Consider the following 21691-nt stretch of genomic DNA (forward strand, 5'->3'; position numbering starts at 1 on the left):
CTCCTCGCAGGATGGGGAAATAATTAAGGGCCACTTCAGCCCAGATTGAATTGCAACCGCCCCAGTATTTCAAAGTGTCGGCTCACAAGGACACGCGCATTGTGCCGCTCCGCGCGAGGGTTGGGAGGCCGCCCGGGCTCGCGCGCGGCCTACTTAATTAGGTACGCAGGTCGTTCCGCACAGGTGAAGATAGCACGACCCGGAAACTATTTCATTAGGAGCAATCTGCCACAAGATCCATTTCCAGAAAGGGGACATAACGCAGATAACTCAAGTTTTTTTGTTTCGCAAAATGCTCTTTAGTTTCCTGGTCGTGATTTATCCTCTCCAGGACTCTCTGTGACTATTCACGCACCCAAATAGCTCAACTTCCGCAGCACGCCTTCCTTCCTCTACCTTTCTTATCAGGGTTGAACAATTTAACACTCATTTTGCTGCTCAGCTATTGTAATGATGACACAGCAAGTAAGTTTCGCCTGCAACAGCTATACCCAGCCGATGCTTCTCTTTCACCACACACGGCCAGGGATGAATAAACGGAGCTTCCGGTCTGTGCTGCGTTACACCACACGTGCAGTTCAGTTATGTGATGAGCCGCTTCTCCTGTGAAGATTACCGTTAAACTGCCAGTGGCACTGGATTAATTTGTAATTTCCCACTAAATATACAGGCAGGACCAAAAAGGGGAGGCAAAGCATGCTATTGTGGGAGGTTTGCTTTTCCCATTGTCTGAGGAGGAGAAGCCAGGGCACACCCTGGGGCCTGTGATAGCTATGTCTTGGTGCTATGGGTGAGGTGCATCCACCTTCCTCCACTGTGCCCCAAAATCCTCCAACTTCCCTTTCCTGCCCTGCTGTCCGCTGAACAGTGAGATGCAAAAAGATCCTGTTCTCTGACTTCCCATTATGCTGGATGCCTCTCGTCAAGCATTCCATTACCCAGCATTCTCCACAAAGAGGAATATTACTTCTATCCGGGTTAAAGGGAACTACTTATTTTTTGTACAGAAGCCCTCGTGCAGTGCATACATTCTGTTGACAATGGGCTACAAAGCATACAAAGGTTATTGCTCATTCGGCAGTGCAGAGGATTGCCCACACAAAGGGAGCAAAATGGTGGCATATCCTTACACGAATGAGACATAGGCTGTCGTTAGACCACAGACACACAGTATGCGACGGTGATGCAGGTAGGGCCCAGGAAAGGCACAAATTCTATCTTTGTGGTTGGATAAGTTCCCCACAGGGTAGGGTGAGGTCATGCCACAAATTGTGGGTGAGGCTTATTAATCCAGTTTAACCAACACACTTATCAACGCACCAAGATAAGTGTAGTGCCTTTCCTAAGCACTACCTGCATCAAAATCACATATTGTGTGTGTGTGCTTAGTCTACAGAGGAGGTTGTGTGTCGTGCAATGGTTTTACCTCTCTATCTAGCTCTGTGTTAGACTTGGCATTAAAGCACACCACACACATGGAAAATGCCCAGTAAGGGCAAATGCGCACTAGGACCCACTCAGGGAGCTATGATGCACATCCATAGAAACGCTTTGTGAATTAGACTCTTTCTTGTGTGTTTGAACACATTTTACCTTGCACACATACAAATCGAAAGTATTTTTTTGCAAATTAAAACTTTTTGTTCATCAGAACCCTGAGGTGAGGAGTTAGCGAGATGCTTATTTTACTTTCATACTGCCTTCCGTCCACCAAGAGAGGTGACCTGGAACCCACCATTTCATTGGTACCAGCTCCATAGAGGTATGTATGGATTAAAGTTGGCATTATCCATCATGACCTGGAGAGAAGGACAGGTCTCCGGACAGCCGAACAGTGAGATCACTGACAGGGAGCCACTTTGTAGAACTCCTTCGAAAAGCACAACTGCTTCCCTGTCCCTGCAGGTGCGGTGCAGCATGCGTCTTTAGAGGAGCCCCACACAGAAAATCTCATGTGGAAAATCCTGCAATTACGCCCTGTAATCTAAGAACTGAGGGCTAGATGTAGGTAATTGAAATTTACGGATTCGAAAATACCGAATTTTACCGATTCAGTATTTTCAAATCGGTAAATGCTATGTAGATAATAATTTGGTAAAAAATACAGAATCGTTAAGATTCGGTATTTACCAAATCGGTAATTACCGATTCGGTATTTGCCATTCATTCCTAATGAATGTCAATTACCGAATAGGTAATTACCGATTCAGTAAAATAGGGTAAGAGTCAAGGGTGGCAGGGTGTCACTTTGACACCCTGTTTCACCCCTGAATAGTGCTGGTGTGCACATGTGGCATACATACATGCCCTAAGCGCATGTGTGTCTGCCACATGGCACTGGTGTAAATGCACACATTGGCATTTACAGAGGTATTCCTTATTTACCACCAACTAATAGTTGGTGGTAAATAACGAATCCTTACGGCACAGAAGCACACTTCAAAGTGCTTCCTACATGTAATTTACCAATTCGGTAAATACCGAATCGGTAAATGGTGATTCGGTAAATAAAGAATCGGTAAATACCGATTCAGTATTTACTGAATCAGTAAATTTGCCACCTACATAAGAAAAGCCTATTACCGGTCGGTAACGGCTGATTTCGGCCGGTACCGACCGGTAATAGCCTTCCTACATCTGGCCCTGAGATACATGAAATCTATGTGGAGCAACCAACAGGCACAGATCCAACCAGACGGGGGACATCATGGTCTAGAAACAAAGGTCAAGACGGCACATCATTGTTCTTCATCTGTCCATGACTCAAGAGAATCATCACTAGGGGGGCTGCTCCATCAGTCTGCCACCTGTGGTGGCATGAATCTCGTGGGGTCTGGCCTCTTTCATTGTATTCGGACTTTAAATTTAACCCATCATTTATATTTTTTATAACTTTCTAGTGAGGTTCGTTTTCAGCATATTTAATATAGATTTAACAGTTATTTTTGGTTTAATGTTTTCGTTTTTACGGCATGAAATTAACTTTCAGACATTCCAACTATATAAATGGTTGCTGTATCTGTTTAGTATAAGTTTGTGAGTTCTCTCTATTTCCTGGTAAGGTTTATCAGCAAGACCAAGGCTTAGGTCCTCTTAAAACTGAGTTTTCAGGGTGGTATTTTTCTGTACCACTTTCCCCAATAATGGCGCTTTATGGCTCTTTACATATTAAGACCATGGACATTTTAACAATAATGCCCAGAATTAAATAAAAAAGATATGAAACCTTTTGAGATTTAGAGGTGTGTGCAGTGGAATGCAATGTTGGAATAAGGTGCAGAGTCCATCTTAGGTGATCAGGGAAGGAAGGTACCATTGCTCTTAATCTATTCACTCAGCTCTATCTAGACATGCACCTTTCTTTACTCTTAAGGTATTCCAAATTGCATCCTATCCACACTCTCGCTTCCATCCCCTAGATATTCCTGGTTGCCATTCCTATCCCCTGGGAGTGTATCTTCATGAACGCAGACAGATTATACTGGTTGCATTGTAGTAGGATTTACATATGTCGGTACTTGGGTTCAAAATTCAACAGAACGTGTTAGACAGGTCACCTGACATGCATACAACACATCACAGATGCGCCTTGTGTTCAGCTATGATGAAACTACCTACAATGTGCCGTATTACGATATACTACATAATCAGCCACCCCAGGCATCCATTAGCGCACATACCCAAAACAGTTCAGAAATACCATATAGTTCAAACAGCATTGATCACCTGATACATCGATAATTCATTTGTGCCTAGATATACTTTTAATTCACTCAGCCCTAATAGACACATCAGTCAGACACCTGCATGCATATAACACTGCGCCGATGCCATAGAGTTTGAAAGGCCTTACCAGTTTAACAGCACATCATGCGCACTACACAATTATGCACTTTAGAACCATTCAGAACAGGTTAGCTTAAATATATGACACCGTCACGTGTGCATTATTGCCCCAAAACTATATCTTTGGCTAGCAATGCATGTCTAGAGAAACTCTTTTCAGACTGAGCTTGGAAAAAGTACACCCCCGTGAAAAACGTAAATTGCAAAGACCTTAGATGCACACATCTATACACATATTATACAATGAATTCCTATGAGAGGAGGATCACTGGACCGGACAATAGATCAGCAACTGCTACATGGACCAGTGTGTAATATCCTCAGGTTTGCACATATGTTTCTTTACACCTCTGTAACTAGCTGCTCAGCCAGTGTGAGTGTTCCAGGTAGAATGTTAGTGTGATTGACATGGATGGAATGCTTGGGTGCCTAGTGTGAGTGTTGTCAGTTGGGAGATGGGCTGAGCAGCTAGTAGGCTGCTATGGTGGGGCTGCTTGTTCCTGACCTCAGCTTCTTGTTATGGTACTTATGGACTTAATAAACTCCTACTTAACTCTGCTATGTCTACCACGGATACTTTATTACCTGAACACGTGGACTAGCACACTACACACTGCCTATTCCATAGTTACATATTTTGAAATATTTTTTTCAATAGTCAGGGTTTGCCACCATTCTTCTGTATTTCTGTTATAGTGCAAATTTAAAAAGCACAATAAAAAGTCATTTCATTTTAAGTAGTAACCTGAATTTTCCATTCATATTTATCTTGTCCATCAGTATCCAGCTGAACATTCCCACCACTATGCAAGAGCTAGGCCTCGACTGCTCCACCAAGCCTCCCAGGAGAGCGAACAGAGCTTTGGAGGCACAACTTTTGACCTCAGACCCTGGAACTCATAACCTTGTATAAGGTTGCGTGATTACCACTAACTCTTTAATTCAGCCAGCTCACCTCCGTCTCAAGGAACCTCCGGAGCGCCCTCTTCTTCCTGATGCTCTTGCGTCGGATGTAGACAGCAAATGTCAGGCAGATGATCACCACGATGAAGAGTCCTCCAACCACCGCAGCGGCGATAAGCAGAGTTCTATGGGCAGAAGCAAAGGATCCACAATGAAGGCAGGAAAGGACACCACCCCAAAACCCCAGGGAATGACAAAGCACTGTAACCATCGGGGGAGCACCATATGAAAGAGTGAAAGGATGCAGACAACTCAAGAACTGAAGTACTATGAACACAGCCATGCCAAACGTGGGGAAGTGAGGAGACACACAAAGAGGCTGGCATTGCTAGTATTTTTAGATGGAGATTTGTGATTCCAGCATTATTAAAGATATATACTAGTAAAGCAGTAGATGAAGGAAATAAAGGCCCCATATAGTGACCACAGGTCAGTTATGCTAAGGTGCGTGCATTACCATCATGCATAAAGCCTTTAGAGAAATGTATTCCCAGCATCTTTTCACAAAGTCCTGTTAGGTTGATTTTATTCCTGCCCCTTCTCCTTCAACCCTGTTTTTCTTCCTGTGCTGCTTGACTACCCATATCCAGATGTCTCACCCAAACCGCCCAAGCCCTCCCTATGCTCTTTCAGAAGAGATTATTCATGAACTGCTGAGAACCAACTCTGACCAGGAGGCATCACCTGTCATTGTGTCGGCCAGAGGCAATCATACGTTAATTTTTGCAGCTTTTGTTCTTTATTCGGCCTGTGTTTCATCCAGAGATACTGGTACAGCAATGTATCAATCGACAAATCTCAGATAAATTTTTTCGCAGTCGGTTATAAATTATAACATCATGCGCTACTTTTCTTATATGTATGTGCAGATCTTTACTTCAAGCAGCAACTACATTGGTCAGATTCAAGAAAAATGAATGTCAAATTAAATCTGCACTCTGAATTTTGGAAAGGTCGCAATTATCAAGCGACTCATTGCAATGCAACAAAGCAGGTCCTAGAGTCTACGTTTTTTTTCGGGGAGGGCACATCAATTCCTATATTTTTACGTCTAGCCTACCAGACAGAGCAAGCTGTCAGTTTTTCAAGACATCTATAATCAGCTTATAGTGGACGCAGTGCCCACCCAATGCATACCATTTGTTTGCGATATTGTCATTTTTAATTTGCTTGCTTTTTATTTGTTAGGCTTGTGTGGGCTTTTCTTCCTCTTCTTGTGTTTGTAGTTTCACTGGAGCACATCCTAATTACTTGTGTCTTTCCACTATTGTTTTCAGGCATTAACATTTTTCTTTTTGGTTATGCAATCCATGAAAGTGCATGTGTTTTCCTGCTGTCTCCCTCGTATACTTCTCTTTCCCCCTCGATGCTCCGAATTGCTTTCTGTCACTGATGCCAGCTTCCTGACTTCCCTCCATGTTGCACTTGTGTTACGTTCTTACCCTTTTGCTTCTCCTCCCACAATACTCTGCCTTGCTTGTGTGCTTCCATTACGACCACGCTCTATGTTGCTCTTTCACGCCCCTTTTGTATATGTCTCTCTGACCCGATGTGTTGCCACTGACACCACCCCATTTTTTGTTCCCCCACCCACGTCCTCTGTGTTGTTTCCCCCACCAGTGCACTCCGAATTGCTTCTCCCAACCCACACCTTCCATATTACTTCCCCCAACCCACGTCCTCCATGTTGCTTAGTCCTAATGGCATTACAAAAAATGCTTTTGTTCACCTTTTTTATTTTATTTACCAATCCACATTGAATCAGTAAAATAAAAAAAGGACAAAAAAAGGGACCTGCATCATTTTGTCGGCATGCATGTGAATGGTGTGCATGCCTACAAAATGATGTGGCAGGCCACATCATAGGCTTTTTTCACTCTCCTACTTTGCCATGCTACGCAGGATCCAGAATACTGTACTTGTTTTTGTAAAACAACACTGGTCTTTAACATATAAAGTAAACACAATCAAATGAATTATAGTCAACAATGTGTACTATAAGCAAAAAAATGTGTCCAGCCGGACACTATATTTAATCAATATAAGGTTAAAAAGATTTTGTGAGCAGGTCTCCTGCCGTTGCTACTATGCCCGGCTGCTCGAGGGCACTTGCCTACTGGATATTGAGGCATCACCCCTCGCCAAAGTAGACCGACCGGGACAACATTCCCGCGGACCGCCCCCTGCCGTAATTATATAATTTCTGGCATCATCCCTTTCCATAGCAGACCGACCGGGACCACGTTCCCGTGGACCGCCCTTTGCAACTTTAGCAAACAATATTTCCAACAGAATTACCCTGCCACTCATCCAGCCTCCCACTTTAAAGGATTTCTATTTTCTGACACCGATCAGGTTTTCGGAAGATCCCACTGGCCTCTGCCCGCAATTTAAGTCAGCCACCCCACCCGTGGTAATGACCCCATAATCGACACCGTTCTAGTCTCAGCCGCCCAGGCGGGCAATTAATATTCAGGCATTCATTTTTGTAGTCCTGATGATGATCCTTGTATCTATGTGTTAAGGATCGAAACGCCGTTGACATGTGAAATAGTTACACACAAGTTTTCCATTGTGTTGCCAATCGTGTGTTTACTATATAAGGACAGCTTTGTTTAGTTTTACCTGAATACGCGCGCCCTTTTTCTTCTTCTTTGCCTGAAAGTAACCCTCCTTCTTTCATTTCTGTTTTTGTCTTTTATGTATTGGATACAGGAGTGTATCCCACTGTATATTTGTGCTCACAAAATCTTTTTAACCTTATATTGATTCAATATGGTGTCCGGCTGGACACCTTTTTGGCTTATAGTACACATTGTTGACTATAATTCATTTGATTTTGTTTGATTTATATGTTAAGGACCAGTGTTGTCTTACAAAAATTGCTACCCCAGGTCCTTAACTACCTAGAGGGTTCCCTTGTTGTTATATAACCAGAATACTGTACAGCATCTCTAAAAACCATTGGCAAAAACCATAGGTTCCAAAGGCATGAGCTACTCGTTTTGCCAGTGCTTGTTTATATTGGAGGTTCACTTCCCAGCAACAGAGAATGTCTGTGATGAATCTCTTCTGGTTCTTGTCCACCTAAATAGGGGTTACCCTAGGAGCTCTTAAAACTAACCCACAGTAACAGTAGCTTTCCCTTGAAGAATTTACCTGTAGTTTTTATGTAAACATATAATTAATTCATGTTGTTTCTTTACGCTTCACACTATTTGCGATAGAGGGACTTATTTAGATTTTGGTAGATAGGGTACTCCATCACAAACATCAACGATGTCCCACCCACTGTATTACAAGTGCATTATCGCTAATGGCACTTATAGTGCGGTGGATGGGATACCCATCACCGTTTGACGGCACATCCCATTTGCTAAAGTCTAATTAAGGTCCAGCGTTTGTATTTGCAGTGCAGCATAAAGAATTAGCATGAATCAAAAGTACAAAATTTGTAGAGTTTCCTTATGCAGTAAGATATTTAAAGAGAAGATATGTAGGCTTGGGTACAATATAAAATATCTACCAAAATATGGTGAAATAACTTCACAATATGAAAAATTTCTGACATTTCTTGAAACTTGGCATTATGCAGTATTGCATAACTTTATTTCAGCAAGTGTGCACCTTTTGTTACAAAAAAATCATGTGCGTTATTAACAGGGAATGTCTCACCCACAGATATTTTCTGCCCAAAAACAGTTTCCTGACAGTATCTAGTGAGACATTTTTGTGTGAGGTTCACACTGACCAAACAAAAGGTAAGGCAAAATTACAGTAAACTACATATTCCTATTTTGAAAAATAAAAATTCTAAATATTTTTTTAAATGTTCATGGCATTTCTTGAATGTTTGCGATAAACAAATTGAACAAATTTGCACAATCCTAAATTCATATGTGTTAAAATATATACATTCATAGGCATGCCATAGATAAAGTAAGATTAGAAAAAGTTACTTTCCCTATTTGCAAGACATATAAGACCATTTAAACTTTGGCGGATAGACCACTTCTCCGCAAGTGGGGGACGGCGGAGGACTGTCTTGTGTATTTAGAGATCCCCCCATTAGCTTAGGGGGTATCTATTCTGTGAAGGGAGCCATGTCTACAATGCTTCACAGACTCAAGGTTTGCAGAATAAGTGGCGTATTTAAGGCACCCGTTTCGCAAACTTTTTTGTTCACATAAGACAAGCTCCTAAAACAGCTATTTGTTTTTCCTGAACAAAAAGTAAATCACCTGCACATCTGTGTGCAGGGCGGCCATTTAAGATTTTCTCTGCTGGGTTCCATCTCATCTCACATGGCAGACACAGGCAGAAAAAATTAATGGTGGGCTTCCTTCTGTGGATGATCGTCACTGCGAGTGGGTGGTCCTGTAGCTAATTTTAAACCATTTAACTCCTTCAACGCTCATGTCGAGCTCAGCTTGTCATGAGGCACAGTGGAGCTCGTCATACCCGCCGCAGACGGCCCACGTGGGGATTATTCCCCTCCTGTGCGGGGCGTTCCATTAAGTGAGCGGAGTCGTGACGAGTTCAGCTCGTCATGAGCACAGCTCCGCTTTGCAGCATGACGAGCTGAGCTTGTCACAAGCACTGCAGTGCCGCGCACGGCCCCTCTCTCCCCCGCACAGGAGGGGAATTAGCCCCGCTGCGAAGGGGTTAAGAGTTTAAGCTGGCTGGTAAAGGAGTTTCAGCTTTCAAAAGGCATTTGTGCTGATGCAGTATCAAATCATATATCAATATGTTAAACTGCTCCATTAAATGTGTAATGCCGCTTGGAGCGCAAGGGGGCAAGATACTTATGGTCCGCCTTTAGCTACGGTGATGCCATAATATGAAGAACATGCTATTGAGTAGTCAGTTAAGACATCCTGATTACTTCAACACAACTTTGAAAAGCTTCATTGTCCAACGACCCCTTCCAAACATTTCATTGCTGCTTTCCTACACATCACTAACCAAAAGACTAGCCTAAACTCCAACAATGAAAGGGTTAAGGAAAATCAATTGGGTAAAGTCCTCTTTCACGCTCCTCCCAGACCAGTCAGAAAAAGGGATGGGGCAGCTCACAGGCCACGGGAAGAGCAGAGGTGTCTGTCAGAGAGGGTCCTGCTCGAGAAGATCACAAATCAGGCGGATATTATAGATGGGGCACTGATAACATTGACCCATGATCAGTCAGTATTTCCTTAGAATTTCTCTTCATGGCAGTCCTCCTAGTTTCATTACAACCTTCTCGCTGTCTTTCACACCATACATAAAGGCCCTATGCCGCAGTATCGCTTTTGTAACTCTTGCTCCCTATCACAGTTCCCACAAACTTCTTGTGGCCCTTGAATTCAGGGAACAGGAAGTTGGCATTCTGTAGATTTAATGGGTATGGCCAGGCCCTTTTTTGGAGAGGTAATGAATGTGTGCTGGGAGTATTATACTGAAATTTTACAAACACAGTATTTGCTGCTTTTTCAAGCGTTACAAAAACGGAGAAAGGCAATCTGTACAATCTGGAACAGCAAGCACAGAAATAATGGCCAGGGACTCTATAGCTAGTGTTGAAGACTAGAAGCTTTTTAATTGTTTGGTGAATTGGCTATCGTTGCTTTTTAAATGTATGTTCATTTCAGAGAAGCTTGACATTTTTGAGAAATGCCAACACAGAATGCCACCTTAACCCCTTCCAGGCTCATGACGAGCTGGGCTCGTCATGAAGTAGCCTCCTACCAGGCTGATGACGAGCCCAGCTCGTCATACATAATGTACTTTTGAAAATCCCAGCACAGGAGCAAAATATCACTAGCAGCGATGGTGTTTTAAGCGGCCATTGTCTTTGTTTTCAAGGATGAGAACGGCTTCTTGGAGTCCTCCCTTGAAGCAGGAGAGAACAAAAAGATTTGTAAGGACACATTCTCTTTGGAAGGGATGTCGATTTGGAGGCCTTTCAGCATCTATCTATCTATCTATCTATCTATCTATCTATCTATCTATCTATCTATCTATCTATCTATCTATCTATCTATCTATCTATCTATCTATCTATCTATCTATCTATCTATCTATCTATCCATCTATCTATCTATCTATCCATCTATCTATCTAGAAAGATATTTAGATATACATATATATAGATATAGACATATGTATATCAATCATTTTATATTCGATTGTTAACACATTTGTACCTCCTCAACCCCATGTCCCTTGGTAACCATTAGTGAAGTTTGAACCAGAAGAATGTTTTTATTAAGTAATCATCTAATTTGACGACACCAGTCTCACATACATGAACAATAAAAACATATCAGTTCTACATATCGGTCAGGATTCTCCTTCTTTCGTGAACATCATTGCCTTTCTTTGCCTTTCTTTTTATTCGAGCCCTGGTTCTCAATATATTAGGATATTTGCCTTTAGCTTATTGACTAAGCAATGTAGGATTAACCATTCCAGGGTGGAACATGGTTTATTATATGATAATTTGTTTTCCTGGCTCCTCAGGGTTCTGTCTGATTGGTTTTGTTTTCATCACTCAGTCCTGAAGATAGTCTCGCTGACCATTTAGCCAATTGAGACCAAAACATAGACAGTACCATCCACTCTGACTCTTATTCGTGGTTTCAACCATTTCTAACTAGACTTTCAACTTTTGGGGACCATGGTCAGAAAGACTGTCAGTTGGACATAGCATTCACCATTAATCACCAGCAAGTACATTGTAATTTGGATTTCATGATTATTGTGGGTCAGTGGTGCTTTCTACGTCTTGGACCCTGTATGAATGTGGATTGTATATATCACGTTTAAGAACTGGTATTCATATGCTAAATGACTGTGTATATAAAAAATGACATTTTGTCATAAATTACTTTGTGCTATGCCTTATCATATGAAAGTTTTTTTTGTTTAATTCAATATGGATTGGATTATTTTCATACAAACTTAATTCAGAGTATATACAAGTTACTCCTTCAGGACCTCGTTGTGTTCTTGAATAAATGCATACCCAGTCTCCTAAGGGAATATGGGGCAGCCCTAGTGTGTGTTTTTATCATGTTACCACATATATTGTTAATTCTCTAATTTATAACATGTTCATTTTATTGGTTTCATTGATCTATTTTAGTGCTTCCATTATTGTCATTGGCATGTTTTATATAAAATAAATATTTCTACTACATCTATATCTTGCTTTACCTTATGTAAATGATTTTTAGGTAGGTATTAATATGGCACCAATCCCTCATGTGACAATGACCCAGGTACGTAATTTTATTTTGTCTTTGCTTATACCAATGAGTAAAGATGTTGCACAAACTCTTACATGGACTGGCCACTGCACAAAACGATATTTGCACTGCCATCAATGCAATTTCTGTACAATTTTAGTGATGCAAAATGCCACCCATCAGGAAAGTTTTTTGTAACCTGACCCCCAGACTTTTACCTATTTATGAAGTTAATTTCGCATTGAACTTTTTTAATCTGTTGTTTAGGTGACCTTAGTCTATCACACCTATATGCAAAGTGGTTTTCTCGTTTGCCACACCTCGATTAATAGGTGTGCTGAAAGTAATGGCAGACATAATCTCACTATATCATGTTGTAATGGATTTCCATCCTTTCATCGTGCTAACCGACCGTGCTAGTAAATTTGATTTCTTTAATTTTAGCTAAAATTTCCTTTCCCTCTGTCTATGCATCCATAGACAGAGGGGAGGGCTAATTATGATGTCGGTGGGTCTGACACCAACGTGCCCACCGACATCTCACACAGCGGACCACCTGCCTCACTATGGAGCCCGTCGGTGCATCGGAAGCACTCCATAATTCACAATGAAGGTGGAGCCAGCCTCGGCTCCGCCGTCAGGATTATGATGGCACTTTCCGACAGCAGTTCCATTTCGGCCTTTCTAACATGGAAATGCTGTCAGAAAGTGTTTTTGGGGGCTCCTAGCAGGGCCCCACCCTTCAGCGTGACATGAACCTGAACCTATGTTGCCCTCATAACATGCCTGCACCATGTGGAAGGCACCACATGGTGCCTGCCACACGGTGCAGGGATGTTTCAGAGCCTCCATTTGTCAATGGAAGCTTGTGCCTTTTCTGTCCGCCGCACAAGCTTCCATTGACAAATGGAGGCTTGCGACCGCAATATGGGCGGTCGCACCATAATAAAGCGGTCGGAACTGCCGACCTAAGGTCGGACAGTTCCTTTTCTGCAACGGTGCCCAACATCATAATAAGGCCCAGAGTCTCTATGAAGATGGAAAATTATTTTTTTAGGCGTATAACCATAAGAAGAGTCTACGGCCCATTAAGGAGAAAATGGAAAGGAACCAGAAGGGAAACAAGAAAAAGAGGGAGATAGGTCCATATGTATCTGTTTTATTCATTCTTCCAGTTTGGAAAGCGTATCCAAACCTCTTTCACTTAATTAGAAACTCTACATGCAGTTCCTCTCACAATTGAACAAATATACATTTTTCCATTTATTGGTTTCTAATTTACGATGCCAGGTGTTGTGGATACTAATTGTTGATATATTTTTTTCAATAGCATTATAAAAGATGTTCCATATTAAATCCAATGTGAACAGATTAACATGTGACTGGGAGACTGAGTCAATGAGCTGGGCATATCAATATCGTTCCTTATCCCTAAAACCATGTTTTTTGGTTTAGATACCTGAACTTCCAGTGCCTCTTTATTGATCACCCTTTACCCAGGTACACCCAGCTCAATAATTTCTGTTTTCTAGTGTGTTAAAGATTAGACTGCAAAACGTCAACATTATCGGCGCCATCTTGCCCCCTTTCCAGGCCCATTCGTGCGCGTAAGCGGCAGCCATTTTGAGCACCATGGCCTCCCTGCCCCTCACTAATAGCCAGCGCGTCTCTCTCTCTCTTAACCTCGCAAGCATTCCCCCGCACGCTGACAACCCCCCCGCTCTCTCATGCCTTGGGTCATAAACCCCTCTCCAGCGCAGCTTCACCACGGAATCCCATCCTGTTCCCAGCGCGACACCTCCCTTCATTCCTTTCATGGCCTCAAACCCTTTTTATGCAAACCCCCTTTTCCTGTGTCCCCGTTTGTCTTCCTCGTTCCCAGGCTGCCACCTGACCCTGCGGATACTGTTTATTACCCCGTACAGTAGGAAGCTTCCCCTCCCCATCAAAAGACCCCCGAACCGATCAAAGCCCCGACCCCATGAGATCCGATCAACCCCATGCATTCCGTGAATCGGCGGAATGCCCTGCTGTGCGACCACCATCACCTGTTGTGACCGGGGTGGGGAATCCAACTGTAAATGTATGTGGGAACGGGTCTGGAGGGGAGATTCCGAGGATGTTCTTTCAAGTATTAAAATATTACGAGAATGTGTTATGTGCAATAAAGGTCGTAAACTCTAGTATAAGAGGCCCGGCCTCAGAGATGTGGTTAGAGCACCTCGTGACGATACTTGCTGTCTGAATTGATGTGTTCTCCTCCGGAGAGAATAAAATCCTCGTTTCCCGCCTTCCAGTCTCCAGCGCCTGCTTCTTCATTGATTAATATTGGTGGGTCATAGAGGCGATACCGCCGGGCAACATAAAAGGGTCTTTGGTTACCGGTTGTCTTTGGAACCCTTTTTAACAATTGGCGTCCCAAACGTGGGGCCCATCAGCGACTCGTGGATCCAGTGGGAGAGGTCCTGACGACAGAGTGAACGACTGCAACGATCGGAAGGTACCCTGTCCGATAGACCCTTGTCTGACAGCCGATCATCCGAACTTCACTGGTTCCGAACAGACCTCTCTCGAGTGATCTGCGGTCCTGACTGGGAACCATCAGGAGTGCCACGAGAAGTACGAAGAGAAGAGGACGATCGGGCGCTGGATTCGGAAGACGAGAAACTGTCCATGCGGTCCGGGTAAGGTCGTGTAAACACGACGAATTGCGAAAGTGATAGATAATTGAAAGAAATTGATAATTGTTGTGAAAATACTAGTATTACTCTTTGTTAATTTATTGGAGATTCACTGTCTACAAACGGAGAAACAACAGGCTCTCCCTTTATAAACAGCGAAGGATAGGTACGCACCCGTCGGACCTATTTTTCTCCCCCACTGAACAATTGCCCCTTCGCCCCATTGATTAACTGTTATAGATTGTTTTCTGGAGATTCTCTGTCTGAAAACAGGGAAGATTAGGTCCCCTCTTTACAGATAGTGAAAGGGTAGGTGACGCGAACCTTTGCGAGCCTACTTATTCTCCCCATTGACCATATTGATTTTTTATTTTTGACCTAACGTTGATCGATTGCTCAGAATTGGTTCATGAGGTATTCACTACGTGCAAACAACGTAGAATAGAAATATTCTGTCTAGTCTTTGCGCGCAGTGATAAGATAGGTAGTGCTGATTATTATCCCATTGTGATCCGTCATGCCTGTCTTCTCCCCACTGGTCAGTAGCCTGTTTAACCCGGACCGCTTATTAGAGATGAACCATCCGGCTCCGCTGGAAGGCACCCCTAATAAGGACATGTTCACAAAGCATGGATTAGTCGCTATAGCCTATAGCCAACTGTGGCATAAATATACGAAAAAGGATCGAGAAAGTCAGTGGCCACTGATAGGATCCTTCGAAGACGATAGAATAATCACACTAGAAACAGCTCTTGGTAAAAACAAGACGACGTCCACTATGCTTGACAGCTTCGGCATGTGGCGAAAGGAAGCCGAACAACGCAAAAAGAGAACTGAGAGTAGGTTGGGAAAAGAGCTGCGGAAAGCAGCCCACCTAGCAGCCCAGAAATTAGAGAAAGAGATAAAAGAAAGAGAGGATACCAAACAGAAGCTAGAAATAGAAACATCAAGCCAGTGCCTGGTTAGAACTCCCTCCACGCTCTACCCTGATTTGCACTCGAAACAGCGAACCACCGATGATCTGCTGCTAGGTCCTCCGATCATCCACATGCCCCCTCCATATGCCCCTTCCCAACCCTTAGCCCAACACCCACTATCCCCAGGTACCAGCGAGAGCAGCCCCGCGGCTTCAGCCCCCATGGCCTCCGTGCCGGCTGAACTCCTCGTATTAGATGTTACGCAAACGACAACGCCGGGCGACCCAGAAGCCCGAAGGGTTGGTCCTGTTAGAGCATATAGACTAAGCAAACATGAACGAGCAGGGGTCGATAAGATAGCGAAGATACTGGTAGAGAAGAGGGAGGATGAAGAATCCGTCATGGATGTGTTTAATTCTTATACTGGGAGTCACAGACGACACTTTACTGTACAACTGTGTTACCACGTCTTAAACGCATACGAGGACCGATATCAAGAAAAAGGTCCACAGAGCCTAACGACTCTGTACCGGAAGGTTGATATCGGGGATGAGAGTGAGAGTGATGTGACGGACCTCCTTACGCGTACGCTTGAGGTTTTCCGCCACCTCACTGAACAAAAGCCAAAAACCGAATCCACTACCTCCGTAGCAATCAACCCACAAACTGAACGACCTAACACTATGATGCCGATACGAGAGGCTGCCCCTTACTGGGTTCCTCCACGAGGTGAAGGGACTCACGATGATGCAAACAACAAAGACGCAAAGGGAAGGGTAGTGTACAATTGGGTCTACCAACCATGGGACCGGCAAGAGATTCTGACCTTCCGGAAATCTCTGCCAGACCTGCGTAAAAACCCCACCGCCTTCTATACTGAGTTGGGTACGGCCCTAGGATCGACGATTATGACTCTAGCCGACATCGACTTGTTTTTCGGGTTATGTCTGCCAGCTGATGTGTGGAAGCAAATCCGGAAAGTCGACCACACTGAGCTGTTTGGACATAACTGGTCACAACTTGTGGGCATAGATAGACAACGAGAACCCGGACAAAAGCCTTTAAAAGCCATTTTGGACCTCCCGGATAAAATTGTGCAGAAATTAAAAACCATGATCCCAGAAAAGAAAGTGGACTGGTCGATAGTAACGGCTTGTCGCCAGAAACCCCAGGAAGATGTATCGGAATACTTCTCCCGGTTTGAAACGGTGTTCTCCGATTACAGCGGCCAGGACCTGACCACTGCAACCGGACACCATCTGTTTGTCCAGAATTACGTTAAGGGCTTATCACCTGAGGTCTCGCAGAAACTGCAGGCCAGTGAAAGTAGTTGGGCAGCCTCCAAACCTACGGCTATCCTTCAGATGGCCCAATATTATGAACATCAGAAAAACGAAAACGACAGAACTACAGAGAGAAAGAAGAAAGAATTAAAGGAGAGGGTGATGATAGCACAACTGCAAGGGGTTACTCTGGGACGAGACCAATACCGGGGAAACCATCAGATGAACGTCCCTAAAACGGCACCTCCCAAAGACCGTGCTTCCACTCCCCACATTGGACGTACAGACATTAGGGAAGACCAGTGTGCCTTCTGTAAAGGATCGGGCCACTGGAAATCACAGTGCCCGGTTCTTTTGGAACTTACCAGAAATAGGGATCCTAGAGATTCAGCAAACGAACCAAGAAATAGGGGACCACAGCGAGGGCCCCCAAACAACGCAACTAATGATAGATCCAGTAGACCGAACACATTTGATCGACCCCGACAAAACCAATGCCAGCAATCTGACTACGATGACGTTCATGACTTTGCATAGGACTGCCTAGGGCAAGGGAGGGATCCAGTCGAGCTCCATGTTGACCAGCAAGGCCCTTATGTCACTGCTAAGGTCTTGGGTACAAAGTCACCATTCCTGGTAGACACTGGCGCAACACGTAGTGCATTATCTAAACGACTGATTCCAAGGGCACCCTTGTCTGGCTTACTAATAACATCGACAGGTTTTGATGGGACGCCCTCCACTAACCCTTTGTCCGCCCCAATCCTCTTTGACTTAGAAAACAACACCACTGACACCACGTTTTTACTCTCCTCCAATAGCCCTGACGCAATTATGGGACTCGACCTATTGAAACACTTCCGAGCAACGATTAGATGTTCTCAAGATGGAGTCCGAGTTTTTCTTTACGACAATCCTGTTCTGCTTAGACAGTGCCCCCCCAGACACATGTTTTCCATCACCGACGCCGACACTTCCCTGCTCGACACTCTGCCTCCGTATCTGTGGGCCAAAACGGATTCGGATGTAGGGCGCATGATGATCGACCCAGTACACATCACTGTTCGACCAGATGCAACACTCCCAAAACTTCCACAATATCGAATATCACCCGAGGGCGAGAAGGCATTGGTAGAAATCATCCAATCACTGATAGACGCAGGAGTGGTAGAGGAAGTAGTTAGCAACATTTGCAACAGCCCAATCTTGCCCATCATTAAGAAACAGGGAGAAGGAGATGAGAAAGCATACCGCTTCATCATTGACCTTCGAGAGATCAACAAAGTGGTGGTACCCCAGTACCCTGTGGTCTCAGACATTACCACCATCCTGACTTTGATTCCCTCCACTGCCACCACCTTCACTGTCATTGACCTCAAAAATGCATTCTTTTCTATCCCCATCCACCCAGACAGCCGATATCTCTTCGGCTTCACCCTAAAAGCCCGCTCATATAGGTTCTGCCGAGCACCCCAGGGCTACACAGAAAGCCCTAGCATCTACAGCCAGGCCCTCAAGAGACAACTGGATCAAGTCCAGTTACCCGATGGAGTGGTATTAGTACAATATGTCGACGACATCCTCTTGGCAGCCGACACCACCCCACTAGCTGTCACAGCCACCATTCAACTCCTGCATTTCCTTGCAGGAAATGGCCACAAGGTCTCTAAGAAGAAGTTGCAATTCTGCCAACCCCAGGTCACTTACCTAGGCCACCTTTTGTCCAAAGACGGAAGGAAACTGACTCCTGACCGGATCCAAACCATTCTCGACACCCCCGTCCCTAAGACCCAGAAACAGGTCCGCTCCCTACTAGGCCTCACCTCCTTCTGCCGACAGTGGCTGCCCAACTTTAGCCTCGTAGTAAAACCACTGCTTTCATTGTTAGCAAAGGACGTCCCTCTCCCACTCCCTTGGACCCCTGAGTGTCAGGCTTCTTTCGTGCAACTACGAGATGCCCTCTGCTCAGCCCCTGTGTTGGGTACCCCCGATTACACAAAGCCCTTCTCCCTTTACACCCATGAGAGGGAGGGGTGCGCTTTATCTGTCCTGACCCAGCCCATTGGCCCAAAGCAACGACCATGCGCTTACTTCTCAGCCACTCTTGACCCCGTAGCCAGAGCCCTGCCTGCTTGCCTTCGAGCCGTAGCTGCTGCCGCGATCTCTATCCGACAGAGTGAGGGGATCGTGCTCTCGAATTCCCTCACAGTACTGGTACCCCATGCAGTTGACACCCTCCTAAACCAAACCAAAACGCAACACCTGACAAGTGCACGACTGACAGGGTACGAACTGACTCTGCTCGCACCCCACATCACACTGAAGAGATGCACCACACTGAACCCAGCAACCCTGCTGCCCTTACCAGAAAACGATCCCAATGCGCACCCTGTACACGACTGTGTGACCCTCACAGACGAACAGACCAGAAGTAGGGTTGACCTCAGAGACACGGCTTTCCCCGACCCCGACGGAGAGCTGTGGGTGGACGGTTCTTGCATCAAGCTCCCCGATGGCACCACTTCGGCCGCCTATGCAGTCACCACGGCTCGAACTGTAGTCGAGACAGCCCGCATAACGCAACGATCTGCCCAGGCAGCGGAACTGATTGCCCTGACGCGAGCCTGTATTCTAGCAGCAGGTACCACAGCAAACATTTACACCGACAGCCAGTATGCCTTCGGGGTGGTTCACCATTTCGGGCTCCTTTGGAGGGAGAGGGGATTCTTGACCTCACACGGCACCCCCATTTTGCACGGGGACCTAGTCTCCGCCTTGATCGAAGCCGTCCTTCTCCCCAAAAAGCTTGCAGTCATCAAATGCCAGGCACACAAAAAGGTGACAGACATTATTGGACAGGGAAATGCACTAGCCGACCTCACTGCCCGAGCGACAGCTGAAAATAGGACGACAACACGCATGTACGTGACCAGGTCACAAGCAGAAAAATGGACTGACGCTAGGGACACTATCAGAGACATTCAAATGGCTAGCACACAACACGAACTGACTGAATGGACACGGGTGGGATTGAAAGATGACGAAGGCTGCTGGCGGACAAAAGACACAGACAAATGGTTGCTACCTGACTCGTATCTGATTCCCATACTGACTATGGCGCACTCCCCTGCCCACATAGGATCAGCCCCCATGATTGAACTTGTCTCCAGAGTTTGGCACAATGATAAGATCACAGAGTCCGCCAAACGCTTGGTCCAACAGTGTTTGATATGCCTGCAACACAATCCCGGGAAAGGAACTGTAGTACCCCGGGGAGGGTTTGGGGTCCCAAATCACCCGTTTGAAGTCCTGCAGATGGACTACATCCAACTAGACAGATGTCAAGGCCTGAAATATGTACTTGTGGTGGTATGCGCATTTAGCAAATGGGTGGAAGCATATCCAACCCGTGACAACACTGCTATGGCCACAGCAAAGGTACTGTTAAAGGAGTTTTTCCCCCGTTACGGCCTTTGTCGAATTTTGTGGAGCGACAATGGCCCCCACTTCGTAGCCGAAGTTATCCAACTCATTTTGAAAGGGTTGGGTGTAAAACAAAAGTTCCACGCAGTCTTCCACCCCCAATCTGCTGGACTAGTTGAACGACATAACGCCACACTGAAACTAAAATTGGCCAAAATAGTAGCTACCACAGGACTGAAATGGCCAGACGCACTCCCCCTGGCATTGCTCTCAATGCGTTCCACCCCCACCAAACACCACTTGACACCATACGAGGTTGTGTTCGGCCGGCCTATGAATGTTTGGTCTGCGCCGAAACCAACTTCCATTCATGACGTCCCGGACGTCCTAATGTCTGATTACTTATGCCAGTTGACTAAAACACTGTCTGTTATCCATCAACAGGTGCTGCATGCCATCCCTGACGCTTCCAGGGGTCCCGGACACACCATCCAACCTGGGGACTTCGTCCTGATCCGGAACTTCCAGCGTGCCAAGAGTCTGGAACCCCGGTGGACGGGCCCCTGGCAAGTCCTCATCACCACCCGAACAGCACTCCGGGTGGAGGGAAAACGCAACTGGCTGCATGCACACCACTGCAAGAAGATCTCCTCGACCCTGACCTCGACCGAAACCATCAACAGTCAAGAAGAGCTCCTGAACAAGGACCGACCGTCACTATCCTGCTATCCCGATACCGAAACACTTGAACTTTCAAAATTCTCTGATCCCACAGTGCCATCAAGAGAAGGGTATTTCCTGCGTCGAAAGGAGGGAGTTACGGCTAAGTAGACCACGGACTGAGTTAAATCTCAGAACGGTGACCTAAACACTACCGAGGGTTACCTGGAGAGAAGCAAAGCAAAGTCTGTGGTTCTGCCCGCTACCGAGCCCCTTGAAGATGATGGAAGCGCCAGATAAGAAGATGATGGAAGCGCCAAATAAGAAGATGATGAAGGAAACAGGAAATACCCACCGCAGGAACCCAAAAGCAGACAGACTCCATAGCCCAAAGACTATTGCGCTCTTCATCACAATCCTCTTCTGCTTTCTCCTCATGACCACACTCTGGATTGTGGAAGAAAATGCACCTGCTCACGAAACATTCCTGACCACTGTCCAGCCTACCACCATGAAGGAACATTATCTGATCTCGCTCTCTCCCCAACTCAGAGAGAGGCGAAAGGAATTTTGGAATAACTCCTTCGTACAACTACTTCACCAGCACAACCTTGCCACCAATGCCACCAACTGTTGGATCTGTGGGTTGCTACCCCACGCCACTGGACACTCGATACCATTCATCCCTT

General features: G+C 45.2%; 1 protein-coding gene across 1 annotated transcript in view; it reads right to left on the reverse strand.

Moving 5' to 3' along the window:
- ERBB4 (erb-b2 receptor tyrosine kinase 4) overlaps positions 1-21691 on the reverse strand; it is a 2375242-nt gene that overhangs the window by 437103 nt on the left and 1916448 nt on the right. The window contains exon 17 of the mRNA XM_086955561.1: positions 4802-4934. Coding sequence (XP_086811687.1) covers positions 4802-4934 — 133 coding nt within the window. The remainder of the gene's footprint in view (positions 1-4801; positions 4935-21691) is intronic.

The sequence above is a fragment of the Lissotriton vulgaris genome, chromosome 2_1 (assembly GCF_964263255.1).
Source record: "Lissotriton vulgaris chromosome 2_1, aLisVul1.2, whole genome shotgun sequence".
Classification (NCBI taxonomy): Eukaryota; Metazoa; Chordata; class Amphibia; order Caudata; family Salamandridae; genus Lissotriton; species Lissotriton vulgaris.